The 15,798-nt window shown below is 41.2% G+C and overlaps 1 protein-coding gene across 2 annotated transcripts in view; it reads right to left on the reverse strand.

Moving 5' to 3' along the window:
• LOC126253478 (phospholipase D1) overlaps window positions 1-15,798 on the reverse strand; it is a 206,085-nt gene that overhangs the window by 187,345 nt on the left and 2,942 nt on the right. The window contains exon 2 of one of the 2 annotated variants that reach the window (XM_049954837.1): window positions 2,747-2,897. The exons of the other annotated variant lie outside the window; for it this stretch is intronic. Within the exon in view, the coding sequence (XP_049810794.1) occupies window positions 2,747-2,897 (151 nt within the window). The remainder of the gene's footprint in view (window positions 1-2,746; window positions 2,898-15,798) is intronic. 2 annotated transcript variants of the gene reach the window in all.

The following is a 15,798-nucleotide window of genomic DNA, read 5'->3' on the forward strand; positions in this document are numbered from 1 at the left end:
TAAAATCCCTAAGGAGAAGGAAGGAAGGAGGGAGCTGTCGAAGGAGGGCAAGAAAAGCAGGAAAAGTAGCAGGGTGGTCTGGGGAGAGTCAAGGATTGCATATTGTTACTGCTAAGTCTAAATGGATCTGAACAGCCACTGCTTCCAATGCAGTTTGAAGAGGAACCCAGAAACTAACAATGTCTGTGTGGACCAATGTACAGACACCACTGGAGGTTTGCAAAGGCCTGACCCGGTTCCGGCAGAAGGCTTGGAAACCACAAAGAGTTGGCAAATGTGTCTCCATGAAATGATATTCCTGGAATACAACATGAGCTACAGATCACCAAGGAAGACTGTAATTCTGGAAGGTGACAATAGTAACCGCTACAGTTCTGTTGGAGTAGAGCAGTACAAGAGCCTGGGCAGATACTGAACGGGCCAGAATCGATCACCTTGCTATGCCAGTGTCTGTCACTGGTAAGGACAGAGTGATGTCCATAAACGTATGATTGAACCCTGACTGAGAGGAAAGGGGTGACATCCCCTGGGATGTCAGGGACTTGTGCATCTTCTGCTCCTTTGGAGAGTGAGAGGAGGTGTGGCTGGGAAGAGAATAAGTCACAGAAATAGTGGCCTTGAGGACGAAGAGTGTGGGTCCCACTTGCTACTCTAAGTAACAGGCTTCTGTCCTGCGGGGGTTGGGAAGGCTCTTAGAGGGAGCTCCAGCCCTGGTGGGAGATAGAGATGAGGGTTTCTTTTCCGGCTGAGGAGAAAGAGTGGTTCTTTGAAGGGAGGGAATGGGAACGGCCAAGGAGGAAGAAAAGGAAGGAAGAGGAAGAAAGGATGCAACAGAAGTGAAGGTAGTTGTGGAAGATGCTAGGTGGAGACAGTCAAATTTCCATCATGCATCAGAGCAGGATAAGACAGTTGAGTGTTATGCATTCCTGAATCATCCTTTCCTTTTCACAGACTGGGAAATCTGGCAAGCAAGGATAATTTGAGCTGGAACAATTCACGCACTTGGGTGGTGGGGTGCAAGGACTCCCCACAGGGAGAGAGCGGCTGCAGTCACCACAAATAAGAGTCGCCTCATAATGTGAAGGCATGCGACCAAAATGGAGACACGAGAAACAGTACATGGGAGGTGAACTTCATTTTGCAATACTAAAACATAAGTTTGATTTTTTTTGGAAGGATATCCCGCTCAAGAGGATGAAAGTGCTGGTACCAATACAACTGTCCTTAGGACCTCTCTAGACTCACTGGACGAAATGAACACTGCGCTGTGCCAGATTAGTCCTGAATTCCGTATCAGGTTGAAGAATGAGGTTCCTGTGGAAAATAGTGCTCTGAGTCATATTTAAGGATTGGTGAGGAATAATACTCACCAGGATGTCTCCTAAGTGTTCACAAGCACAAAGGCAAATAAACTGACTGGCAGAAGAGTTTTCAATCGGTAAGGAACCAGAGCTCATCTTACTAAGGGAATCAACTTCACCAAACTTAACTTCAATGCTTTCTACAAAAGGAAAGCAGAAGGCCAAAGAAGCAAATGTACGTGCAGAGATCTAACCGACTGTATCTCTATTGGCAGACACAGAAGAAAGGCCAGAAGTGTGGATTTTAGCATGCTTCATGTACCATCCACCATGGTACCACCCACTCTGATCAGGGGCTTACCCCGTGGGTGCCACCCAGCAACAGCAAGGGCCGCCTGGCACATTGGTAGTTGCTGAAAGTTCTGATGCCCCAAAAAGATGGGAAATCACTCCTATGCGTACATGGGGTGGTGACAGCTAAGTTACCAGAAGTGTTATCACTGCATAGACATGGGGCTCAGCCAGATGGGTACACAACAGCCCCACCACATGGACTTGCTGCTGTGCTGATGACCTAGCGGGCGGGATGGGGGGGAGGGGGGGAAGAGGGATGGAGGCTACAGCAGTGAAGGAAAAGGGGAAGGAGGGGAGGAGAGGAACCCACATCACAGATGCCAGGAATGGAGTTCTTCCCCAAATGGCTCACACTAAGGAAACAATTTAGTAAGGGAAGTCAAACCTCAATAGAGACCAGGAAAAGCTGGGAAAAAAAGAGGAGAGGAAATGTAAGAGAAGACTAAAAAGGAATAGCAGAACCGAGGGAACAGCAAGGTCATTGTAAAGGGAAACACCGAGGGAGAAAGAGGGGGGAGGGGGTGGCAGGAGGCGGAGGAGATAGGATGGGAAAGAGTGAATAGGGGACGGGATGCAGACCAGGAGAGAAGAGAGGCTGCTATAGCTCAGCGCCCCTTGTTCCCCACACACATATCCACGAAAGAGCTGAGGCCCGGTAGCAGTTTTTGTTTTTGGAGTCATCTTACTAGAACGTGTACAAAATGGAACTTAATGGTACTACTATACCTTTGAAAGATTATAACAATAAATGATTTATCTCTCAATGGCTTTTGCCTCAAGAACTTCTGTTGATGTTTAACAATTTTTTTGATGTTTCGCCAGTACAAGTGACTGATAATACCAAAGATTCACCATCCATTTCTGGTGGTGGACTCTGCAATGGAGGGTAAACATTTGGCAATCCCACCATTCGTGATGGTGAAATGTCAGAGAATTTGTTAAACGTCAGCTGATGATCCTGAGAAAAGTGTCAGCCAAATATCCCAAGGCAAAAGCCAACAAACTATATGTCAACCAGCCTCAACAATTTAATATTACAACAAATTTCATCTCACGAGGAGACAAAGAATGAAAAAAGAAATGTCACTCACAGATTTGGGTTCAGAATATGAGTTGTCACGCTGCGTTCCACGTCAATAATTTTCACTTTGATTTCGACATGTGGGATGAACAAATGCCTGTGGAGAGCCTTGAAACTGACTGGTGGGCTGTGAACAACATTAAAAGGCAAGCCCTTTGCACCTGTAAAGTCAAAGAAGTAAATTCAGTTAAAATATTTATAGAGAAAACTGATCACCAAGCAGCAGCAGATGGGAAGATGTAGAAAGACATAAAACTTTTATCTTCCGTAATGTGGGACTCCCTTTTCTGGCAGAAGTGAGGAAAGGCTAGGTGGAAAAGAAACTGGTAATGCTTATGATTATAAAACTGTTCATCCTGGACCTTAGGTAAAAAGAAATGTATCAGAGAAACTATGAGGGAAGTTGTTCTTGATCTGGCATGCTAAATGACATTTCCTGCATTCTTAAGCTATCCCAGTTTTCTTTCTTTCTTTCTCCCACTTCATCTTTCCTGCCAGGAGTTCCATATTTCAAAATTAAAAGTAGCAATTTTACACCAATCTACCTATTTTCATCTGCTACAGCTTTGTGAACATTTCTCTGTCCATAATACAAAATGTTAATCGTAACACTATCACAGAAAATACAGTCTACATGTGCTAATTTATATGAAAAATCATGAAGAATGACAGTCAATGCCAGAAATAATAGACAGAATTCCAGTTTAATGTTTAAACAACTTCAGAGTTCATTTTTCCAAGTCAAAAAAGGAGAAGTCAGAAGGCAGAGAAACAAGATAAAGTAGCAATAGAATTTAACTGATGGGAAAGTTATGCAGATTGATGTAATTACCTGTGTGACAGTAAAATGTTAATAACTGCTACAATGGAAAATCGGTTAGGATAAAGGCAAAGTTGTCATCTGAACTATATACAGATTTACAAATGTAGAATAACGACACTTCTTACATCTATTATGAATAATAAACTCTTCACATGTCTGAACACAAGGTCTTCTTGTGACACACATATATTTCATACCTGTAGTTCCATTTTCATTTTTACTTTAAGTGGGGGAGGGGGGGATGGTCGGTCAGTTGGTTGGTTGGTTGGTTGGTTGATTGGTTGGTTTCAATTGAAAGGAACTGCAAGGTCATCAGTCCCTACATCGGTTAAGTGGCATATCCTTAGTGGCCGTCAAAGGATGGAAGCAAAAGGCAAATCCTGGAAAGCTTAAGTGTAACTAACACAATAAAAAATAGAGATAAAAGCTCAGAAAAAAGGCAGCACAGACAAACCATTTAAAGATCAGTCAAGGTAAGGCGTTAAAAACAAGAAATGAAGGACAATAAATAGAATAAAAAGGTGGAAATGGTAGAGACCAGGCTGGGCCACCGAGCATAGGCCAACAAAGGAATTAAGGGGGCGGGGGGTTACCACACCAAACCTTCAGGCGGTCAATGACTCCAAAAAGCTTTGCCTAACAGGGATGAACAGAAACCACCTTCGCATGCTACACACAACATCAGATCAGCCACTTTGGTGTCATCTGCTAGTACCAATGGGAGTGTGTCAGGAAGATCAAGATGCCGTCTCAAAGCACCCAAATTAGGGTAGTCTATGAATATGTGGGCCACCGTCAGGCAGGCTCCACATCAGCAGTGAGGGGGGTTCTTACATCGGACAATGTGGTCATGGGTCAGCTAAGAGTGGCCAATGCGGAGTCAACAGAGGACAGTGGATTCCCTGTGAGCACCCCAGCTAGTGTTACTGAGGCATTGCCAGCACTTTTGCATAAGTTGGCGAAATTGGGAAAGCCACAACAGCCAGGAATTAAAGACCTATCCCAAAAAGTGGTGCAGCTCAACTACAAAAAGTAATTGATCATGTAGGTAAAGCTCTGGGTGATGGTGACGTAGGTGCATAATATAAGTCTTGGCACCTGAAAACCGAAAGCCATGGGTGAGAGCCCATGACTGCGCCTTTTGTGTCGCGCCCTGCAGGCGAAGCTCAACATCTGTACTACAGGAGCAATAAGAAAAGCAAAAATCGTTGGTATATATGGAAGGCGATACCACAGACCCCACAGCTGCTACTAGGCCACTGATGGCCACCAAAAAGAGAGGGACACTTGTTACAGAGCCCTGCAGATCCCGTTTTCTTGGATATGGGAGGTACTGAGTGAAGCACCCACTTGAACCTGCAACATATGGAGCGACAGGAAGTTCTTGACAGAAATTGGGAGTGGACCTTGGTGAACCCACTAATGCAATGTAGTAAGTATGTGGTGATGTCATTTTGTGTTATACACCTTCTATAGGTCGAAAAAGACAGCGATGACATACTGACGACAGGCAAAGGCTCTCCGGATGGTGGACTCCAGGTGAACTAAATTATTGATAGTGGAGCGGCCTTTGCAAAAACTGTCCTGAGATGCAGCAAAAGGCCCCAAGACTCAATCGGGCAACACAGCCACTTGCTCACCATGGATTTCAGCAACTTACAGATAATGTTGGTAAGGCTGACAGGGCAATAACTGTCCATCTCCAGTGTGTTCTTATCCAGTTTCAGTACCAGAACTATTGCGCTTTCTCGCTATCAAGATGAGAACTCACCCTCATTCCAGATTTGATTAAAGAGGGCAAGTATGTGACACTGACAATCCACTGAGAGGTGTTTCACAGCATTTGGTTGTGGATACAGTCTGGTCCTGGGGCCATAGCACGGCAGTGGGCTTTGGCACTGGAGAGTTCCCAGTCACTGAACGGAGCATTATGCGCCTCCACCTGGTGTGTAGTAAAAGATAAGTGTATTTGCTCCACCACTGTTTAACGAACTGAAAGGTGGGGTGGTAGTTGTCAGAAGTAGATGAGCAAGCATCATGTTCAGCAAAATGTTCAGCGATAGTGTCTGGATCAGTATAAATGCCATCATCTAAGGAAGTGCTTGGTAACCTGTAGGGGACTGGAAGCTATAGAGGTGTCTATCTTTGCCCATATCTGTGATGGAGAGGTATGTGATCGCAGGTCATCATAGACTCTCCAGTGGATAGATGGTAAAAAACCAGAGCTGCACAAGGAGAGATCAATGGCCGAGTAAGTTCTGTGTGCCACAAGAAGTGTGTGGGGGCACCAGAGTTCAAGGGGGCAAAGATAGAGCCGTACCAGTCAAGTTTTGATGTCTTTACCATGATCAGTCATCACTGTACAACCACACAAACAGTTATTGGCGTTGAAGTCACTGAAGACTAGGAAAGGTGGTGGGAGATGAGATAGTAATGCAGACAGTAATCAAGTGTAGTTGGGCTCACCTAAGTAAACAAGGGCAGAATGACCTCCTTGGAGGCTTCTGAGTGCCATTGTCTTTCCCACTGGTGTTTAATTATCTGTTTTCAGCTACTTAAATATTTAAGGCTTGTGGTTATATTTTTTTAAAAAAATTCTGGAAAATGAATTGTGGGCTTTCAGCCTTGCAACTTTATTCTTAAAATTATCTTTCAAGCTTAAACATTGCGGCCTTCTGCCTTTAAAAGATTACAGTAATATACTTTAAATTTGGAAACTTACTTGTGGCCTTCAGCCATTTGTATTGCACCTTGCATATGTTTGTTCTATCTACTTTGCCTTGAGGCTTTCCACCTAGTTGTGATATATGTTTTTCTAATTATTTTATTTGCTTTTTTAACTGCATTTTTATCTTTTTGATTTTTAAGATTTCTTGTTTGGAAGCCTTCAGGCGTGAAAAAGTTGCATTTGGTAAAGGTCTGGCTATGTGCCGCTTTGGTTGTAAATGTGTTATTAAATTACAATAAATAATTCAATTAGAAGGTGAAACTGACCCCAACCTTATTTGGTCGTTTCCACAATCCTAGTTACCTACTCTGCCCAGTGGGTTTAGCGGGCATTTCAGGAGCAGAACCGGTGACTGGGCAGAATATGGCGTTTTAATCAGAAGGAAACCACTCTTCATCTTAGAGATGGCTGCAACTTCCCCATGTTTGTCTTCAACGTTTTCCACAAAAAATAAAGTCTTTGTGGCCAAAAAGTTGGCCCTGTCAGGCCCCATACAGACCATGTAATGGGTGGGAAGGGGAAGGGGGACGATTCTGCTCCTTGTCGTATAGTCCTGCATTCCTCCTACGGTGTGGTCAGGGAAGGGAATGGACTGGGAACATACTCTGTTGCATCATGCAAGGCCTTTCCATTTCAAGAGACTGCTGGGGCTGTGTGGCCACCAGCACCAACAGTGCAATCCTTGCATTGTCAGAGGGCTACCCTCTGTGCAGGAACTCGATGACCCCCCCAACAATGGGATGGTTATCGTGCTGGGTTGTAGGTGTACTACAACAGAAATGAATTGTGCCAGATTGACAGGGCACAGGGGCAGAGCATACACCAGAGTGGGCACACAACAGGCACTTCTGGTAGGTCAAACCCAATAATGGGGACCATATAATCATTAATGGGAGGTGTAGGTAGCGCCAAGAGTGAAACTAAAAATTAAGACCAAAATCGTGAACCAAGTCCAGGCACGGTCTGCACCAAAAGGGTCATCCGATGGAAAGTCAGAGGAAGTAAGACATAGTCTAAATATAGGTTTGCAGTACAGAAAAAGGAAGTAGAGCTGTAAATGCTGGGGCCTTGTAGTAGCCAAGCTTGCACCCTGGGGAGGGAGATGGAGGGGGGAGTCTGGTGCCTGTAGAAGTCATTTCCAGACAGATTACATGAATAGAAATGATATGCAAAATGTAACTTACTGGTGGTGAGAGGAATTGGTGGGGGGAAGCTCTTCCCGTAGGAATGCGTAAAGAGTAGCCTGGACAGATTTCAGACTAGTCTTTTGGCTGAAGTCTACAAATGATATTTACAGCCGTGTCCACCATTCACCTGAATCAAATTCTTCCTAATAATATAGATTTGAACACCCCTCATATAACGTTGATCGTCGGTAAAGCGAATGCCAGACTGAGATTCATTGGAAGAATCCTAAGGAAATGCAATTTGAAAACAACGGAAGTAGGTAACAGTACACTTGTTCGTCCACTGCTTGAATATTGCTCACCAGTGTGGGATGCGTACAAGATAGGGTTGATAGAAGAGACAGAGAAGATTAAATGGAGAGCAGCGCGCTTCGTTACAGGATCACTTAGTAATCACGAAAGCGTTACGGAGATTATAGATAAACTCCAGTGGAAGACTCTGCAGGAGAGACGCTCAGTAGCTCGCTACGGGCTTTTGTTGAAGTTTCGAGAACATACCTTCACAGAGGAGTCAAGCGGTATATTGCTCCCTCCTACATATATCTCGTGAAGAGACCATGAGGATAAAATCAGAGAGATTAGAGCCCACACAGAGGCATATCGACAATCTTTCTTTCCACGAACAATACGAGAATGGAATAGAAGGGAGAACCGATAGAGGTACTCAAAGTACCCTCTGCCACACACCGTCAGGTGGCTTGTGGAGTATGGATGTAGATGTAGAAAGAATTACAACTTTTTATTTTATTGTACAAAACAAAAATTATGTGCACAAATGAAAATGAAAGGAACATCAGTATTAATAATAATACAAATTGAAACAATGGCACTAATTCCCCTGAAAACATGCACAAAATTCAATATGCTACCTGGTCATCTCTATAGTGCTGTCGTACTCACTGAACTGAGTTGTAACACATCTAGCAGCATGTCTCTGTATTCCAATGATCTTCTCCATTAATGCGACCTGGAGGAGATTCAAAATGCTCAAGAACAGGCTGGATACTGGCCTTTTACAGACTCTCCCTTACATTTGCAGTACATATTCGAAGACCAATGTTGTCCATTTTGCTCTTGCTACAATTTATAGATGTTTGACTTCCTAAAATTACTCCTACATATTTAATGAGTGAAAATGATGACAGCAACATATTACTTATGCTATGTCAATACTGAATAACTGCAAGGATCCTCTTTCTAATTCTTAACATTAACTTTCACTCTACTCTTAAGAGAAGTAGATCATTAGTCTAACTTGTTCTGAATTATCCTAAAATTACCTGTGCGCGGTACTTTGGTATAAAGAATCACACTCTCAGCTGTTCCATCAAGTTTCTTTGACCATGCCAAACATTAGCCTATTTTTGTTTCTGGTGAATACTCACCATTTAGTACAGTGTGCAGAGTTATACCAATCAATAATTCCTAAGAGTTATTCATATGCCATAGCAGGGCCATTTAATTTAATTTTTTTGATTAAATGAACCTACTGGTATCAGTTGTAGGCTTTGTCCTGTGACATAATGGTGACATGACATCATGTGCATGCAAACACAAAGAGAATAGAATACTAATAATATTTCTTTTGTGCCTTTAATAGTATTTGGAATGAAGGTTGTGTTGACAGACTTATTTATAGTCTAACCACAGATCTAAGTTACTTAATTCTAGAATGGTCTCCTCCTTCAGTGGGAAACTTCGTACACAACAGCAGGAATGGTAAGAAACCGAACGTCAGCAGAACTTGCTGAGAAGAAAATGTGTTTCCTGTATGGCATATCAATGGATACAATTTAAGAATGTTGTGCACTATGCTTTAGACAGGTATGTGTTGAGCAAGGATGTAAGTTATGTTGGTTTTATCTAAGAATCTTTCGCTGACATTTGCTTAATGATTTCGTAGCACAAGTGGCTGGCATTGTCAAAGATTCAACCTTTATTGTTGGTGGTTGAGATAGATGAGTCACAGTTTGGGGAAGAGGAAGTATAGGAAGGGTAAGTCTCCAGTTGGTTTATGGGTGTGGGGGGCTGTTACTTCGGAGGGTGGGTATGGAGACTGTGTTGTCAGGGTTTTGGAGGGGCATACTAAGAGGGAATTGATGTGGTTAACTGAAGAGTATATTGAGGAGGTGAGTACTGCAGTTTCAGATGCTTTTTCATAATACGGGGATTTGGGTAAGAGGGGTTATGATCATTACATAGTTTAGAGTTTAAAAAATACGAAACTGGGGCGTATACTAATACAATAGAGGGGTTTTGGAGGGTGGTTAAACCAGTCATAGGGAGGGGGAAGAGGCGCTCTTCTAACGTGCAATCTCATTTAGATGAGTATTGCTGGCGGAAGAGCATCCCTGGGCATTATAGTGTTTTTCTGAGGGCAGTGAGTAAGATGTACAGGTTGCAGTTGTTTTTGAGTTGAAATGTGTGCTTTTCATTTATTTTGTGGTTTTTATTAGTTGGATTTTTTTTTTTTTTTGGGGGGGGGGGTGTTTGGATTGGCGTTGGTAGGTTGTGGGTGGTTTGGGAGTTTTCTTTGTGTGTGTGTGTGTGTGTGTGTGTGTGTGTGTGTGTGTGCGTGTGAGACGTGCGCGTGCGAGGGGGTGATTGGAGTGACTAACCCAGTGTGTAGTGTCGAAATTTGTTGTTGTTGTTGGTGGTAAGTAGTCATTTTTTTGGGTCTATTGTTTGTGGGTTGTGATGTTGTACGTGTTTTTGAGATGTTGTGGGTTTGGTTTTATTTATCGCAATTGTGAGTGTTTGTGTTTTGGTACTGTCAGCTGTGATCAAGAGAAATGTTCAATTCCAATTTTTTTCATTGCAGCTGTGTGTGTTTTGGTATCGTCAGCTGTGGCTGACCTTGTCCGAGTCCAATTTTTGTTGTTTTTAGTTATTTTGTGTTATCGATAGTTGCAGTTGAGCTATATAGGTCAACGGAAGTGTCCAATTCTTGTGGATTTCGTGAGTGAAGCAGAATGTGGTAATTTTGTGTTTTTGTCACTTTTTTGTCGTCATTTTGAGCGTTTTTTTATGTTTATATTTGGCTAGTCCTCACCCTAAAACCCCCATTTTACTGCGGTTGTTCTGTTAGTGTGATTATATTTTTGGAGGGAGATGTTACTGTCGTATTTATGTGTATTTTCATGTTTGTTGTCGTGTTTATGTAGTGACGTCATGGGCGCCATATTGGAGATGCTGAGAATGGTCATTTCCGCCACATTGCTGACATCATGGATCAAAGCAGACAGATAATTGGACTATTCTTTAAATGGGAAGTAGGTGCAAGTTTCAAGCAAATTATAAAAGGAACATGATTGGATAGGGTGAGTTACACAAAAAATATTCAAAATGGCTTTAACAGGACAAGATAGGGCACAATGAACATTTAATGTGAAAAATAATATGAGGAAAAGAAAGAACTGTGGACATCATATTTCATAAGTTAAGGTGGCAGATGGTATAGTAACTAACAGTAAAGAACAAGTCATTTCTTTAAATGTTTGTAGCCTTAATGAGACGAAACACAGTTAGTTGCCAGTAATCAGGCAAAAAATTAAGTTCTAGAAGTAATGCCAGATGATGTGGATACAAATTAAAGGTACGAATAATGGGTAGGCACCTTAAAATAATTATTGTTCAATAAAAATGATTAAAGCTGGAGGAAAATTAATACAAGGAAAATCATAAAATAAGTTTGCATTATGGCTGAAGAAGAAAGAAATATTTTTATTGAACAACACGAAAGCAGAAATTCTACATAACTACAGTAAACAAGATTCATTTGAACCTGCTTACTGTAGTCAAATCTTGGCCTCCCTCCACAGTTACTACTGCCCATACTTCACTGATGACTCAGGATGTGTCCAATCAAGCAATCCTCTCTTTCAGTCAAGTTGTGCTACAATTTTCTCTTCCCCCCAATAAGATTCATTAGCACCTAATTAGCTATTTGATCAACACATCTAATCTCCAGCATTATTCTGCAGCCACATTTCAAAATCCCCTTTCCTTCTGAACGGTTTTACAATCCATATTTGGTTTTTGTACAACATTACACTTAATAAAATCTGAAAAGATTTCTTAGCACTTATATCCAATAGTAATAAATATCTCATTTTTTGAAAATACTTTTCTCGCTAAATTGCCAGTCTGCATTGTATAGCCTGTCAACGTCATTTGTCTTTCTCCCCAAACGACTGAATCTGATTACCTAAGTGTCACTTGATTTAATTTGACTACATTCCCTTACACTAACCTATAGTGATTTTGCTGCTCTTAATCTTATAGCCTCTTTTCAAGGTCACTATCCATTCTGTTCAACTGCTCTTTCAAGTTATTCTGACGGAATTACAATGTAAATGTCAAGTTTCTATTTCTTCTCACTGAACTTACGTTTCTTTCCCAAATTTCTCTTTCACTTCCTTTACTGCATATTCAGTGTACAGACTGAATAAAATCTGTCATATCTAATTCTCTTCTCAACTAATATTTGATTCTTTATAAGTGCTGTCTGGTTTCAATACAAGTTACAGATAACCTTTCACTAACTATATTTTATCCCTGATACATTCAAATTTTCAAAGCATGTATTCCAATTCGGTCAATCTGAGTGTTTGATGCCACTCACTTGTTTTGACTCATGACATACCTGTGTTGTGTTGTATGACATCATGATAGTGTGGTGTATCTGAAATGTATCGTGTTTGTAGATGGCTTTTGATTTTTTGTTAGTTACAGATGTGACAAAAAAGTTCATGAGTAGGTCCCAGCATGTTGCAATGGGAGATGACATCTTGAACACAATTTAATTTGTACAATTATTTGGTTTAATTGCTGAGTGTGTGAAGTGTTACATTTGTTGAGTAGGTATGAGGACAAAGCTGCCGCATCTTAGGTCAGGAACCAGTATATGTGTCGTCTTCGGCACAACAACATATAGCATTCTATCTGGAGGGATTTCTGGCTCGAGAAGTCTAGGCTTGCTATTTGAGAGATTGTGTTGATGATGTATTGTTTTTGCTATTGCTTGATTTGTCTGTCAGTTGGCCTTGATTGGTAAGTGTTTTTTATGGTTTTATTTTTTATTACTGTTGTACGTACGGTATGTGGTTATAATTAAACTAACACATTATAACATGGAAAATAATTACCGTATGAGTGCAAACTTGGTAGCATTAACGTCCAGAGTATGGGTTGCACGATTTCCATGTGTCACAGCACCACCGTCCAATTCTAACTATGGCCACCAGGTGCCATGATCAGTCATAAAGAATCAAAGTCTCACACACATGACCAGTCACAGTGCACTTGTTGATGTGTCAACATGACCTTGAACAAAAGGAGCAGGGCATTATTGACGAAGCTCTGTTGTTAAAACAACAGCAATGCTGCAACTGCACTTTGAGAATATTGACAGCTAAAAGTATTATGGAAGGGCCTTCTTTCTCGACCTGCTGTGCAGAGCATGATGAACAAGTTCAAATCAATTGCAGAACTGGGCGTCACTCAAGGAAGAGGCTGATGACCGGTTGCACCACAGGTGACTGATGAAATTGCTGTTGCCATGGCAGACAACGCTGCTTGCAATTCCCGATCATCATGGCAGTGTGCGTGCTGTGTCACAATAGTCGAGCATCTTATAGTCCACTGTATGGAAGGTGCCTCGAACCATTCACAAATGGTATCTGTTCAAGATCCATATCATACAGCAGCTTGCACAGCAGAATGCTGACTTCACTCTCCACTTTCTTGGAAGGATTGAAGTTGATGACAACTGGCCCTGGATCATCTTATGGACAGAAATGTTGAGTGTGGGGATCTTCACCTTGAGTAACAATGCATGAAGTTCCTCTGTATGGTGACTGTGTCACTGTATGGTATGGCTTCACAGCTATCTTTGTTGATGGCCCATTCTTTTTTGAACAGGTTGGCACTTAAGAACCAAAGACGTGCAGTGTGACTGGCCAGTGTCACTGCAACATGCTTTGCCAGCATGTCATACCCGCTCTATAGGAGAGAGATGTATTCAACTCAGTTTTCATGCAAGATGGGGCCCCACTGCACATCACTCATCGAGTTCACCTGCTTTTCCAAAACACGTTTCGAAACGATCGAATATCAGACAACTGTTTCCAAATGCTTGGGTGGTACTGCTGATCTGAAGCACAACTTATCAAGAGAGGTAGCCAGCATAACTACAGATTTATTCTGCTGTACAGAATGCAATCTTGTGCTTTCAGAGACTTCTGGACACTGAAGGGCACCACAATGAGCCCCTTTGGTAGCAGTAATGGTACCAGTGTGTAATGGTATGATGTACGCCTACTGGAGCAGCACATTAAAAGTGTTTCAACTGAACTGATTCTGCATTGTTTCTCTTCCCTATGTCCTTGAAATTAATGCTAGCAAGTTTGGTACTCATATGATAATTAGTTTCTGTTTTATAATTAGTTAAATAGGGAAAGTTTAATTATAGCCACCTGGTATATAACTGTGTTTCTTGAATATCAAAATTGGTGTTAGTGTAATATTTTGGTTGTTTCACTAGTTGTAGATAATTATCTTGGATTAGTCAGTGTCAAAGTTTGTTTTATATACATTGGTGAGGTTATGTTCTCACTATTAGTTTTGGTTTTTAGATCCATAAATTGGGAAAAATGAAGAAGTTGTGTATGTTCACTGTACATATCAGCACTGCCTTCTGTTGTTGAAGTCATTGTAGCCTACTGTTTGCCTCTACAGTAGATGAATTTCAACAGTGAATGGACTAATACGGTAGAACAACTCTGATAATAAGTAAGAAATTCAATTAAAACAGGAGTAAAATAATATGCAACACACAGAGAAGAAAACAGCACAAAAAACAATTAAGCAATAGAATAAGCTTGCAAGTTTTTGTATGTTCGGCAGAAGGTAATGACTAGATGAACAGTTTAAGAAATAAGCAGATGAGTAAAACCAGGCAGGAGTACATTTGGTAAGCTCAATAATGGAACCTTAGCATTCTGATACATAGAAAAGGAATGATTACAATTAGCATGTGTTGCCAGTTTTCACTCATGACAGTGAGACATGGACTCTTAATGCAAAATTCATTATAAAACTGAGGTGAGAGCATGTAACAATTGAGACATGCATATCAGGAATTACTAGGAGAGAAAGGAAAACAAACAAATTAATGAAAGAATGGACTGGAGTGGAAGGTATAATGATGACTGTGCCAATGAAAGTGAAATGATGAAATTTATCTGGATAAATGGATGACAGACGTATGGAGGAAGAACTTTATTGGATACCAAAAGGTAAGAAAAAAGTAACAAACTAAAGCAAGCATGAATGGCAGTAGAAGCTCCTGGTGTCCTATACAATCCATTATTTGGAAGATATAAAAGAGCACCCATTTACTAAGGCTATTGTTAGTGGCACCATTTAACTGTACTGTCTACTCACTAAAAACAATCAAATGAAACTATATGGTTCCTGAGACCTTTCTCAAGTCTACATCTATGATGTATAGGTTCGGACTGAAGTGACAAAGGAAAATTTGTACCAAGGCAGGTTCAATGTTGAGGTGCTCTTTCAGGGAGTAGGGTGGTGTGCTAGGGTAATCTGTGCACAGCCACTGTGTGAGTGCGGTAAAGTGATTAGCACATCTGCCAAGTAAGTAGGGTACCTGGGTTCAAATTCCGACCTTGGTACAAATCTTCATTCATCACTTCAGTCTGCATATAAACATCAGTAAATATAGTTTATTCCCTTAATTAACTGAAGTAAAATTTTAGAAATCATTCTGCTAGGAGATAATTAAACTCTTAAATTCTCTGCTTTTGAAATAATCTTTTTACACTTTCTACGCAACTGAATACACATGTTCATTATAACGTACTTGTATAATATGTCAATGAGGTAATTAACAGGAGCCATAGTGATATGCACACAGAAAAGGGGAGATTTGTGTATAATATCCCATTCATTGGAAGGGCATCAGAGATCACATACAGGCTTCGATTAGGGAAGGAATTCAGTTGCGTCCTTTTTCAAAGGAACCACTGCGACATTTGCCTTACGCAATTTAGTGAAACCATGGAAAATCTAAATCTAGTTGGCCAGTAAGGGATTTTACCTGTTGTCCTGTCAAATATGAGTCCCATGTCTAACAACTGTGCCACCTTTCTTGGTACTCACAACAAAACAATATTGGAAAACATTCAGTACATGGGAGATGTAAATGCTCAAATGAAAACAAACTCACCGTAACACTGTCCTGGTGCTGAAATTCCACAGCGCGATAACAATGGAAGGATGGCATAGCTGCGTGTACATCTGTG

The sequence above is a fragment of the Schistocerca nitens genome, chromosome 4 (assembly GCF_023898315.1).
Source record: "Schistocerca nitens isolate TAMUIC-IGC-003100 chromosome 4, iqSchNite1.1, whole genome shotgun sequence".
Lineage (NCBI taxonomy): Eukaryota > Metazoa > Arthropoda > Insecta > Orthoptera > Acrididae > Schistocerca > Schistocerca nitens.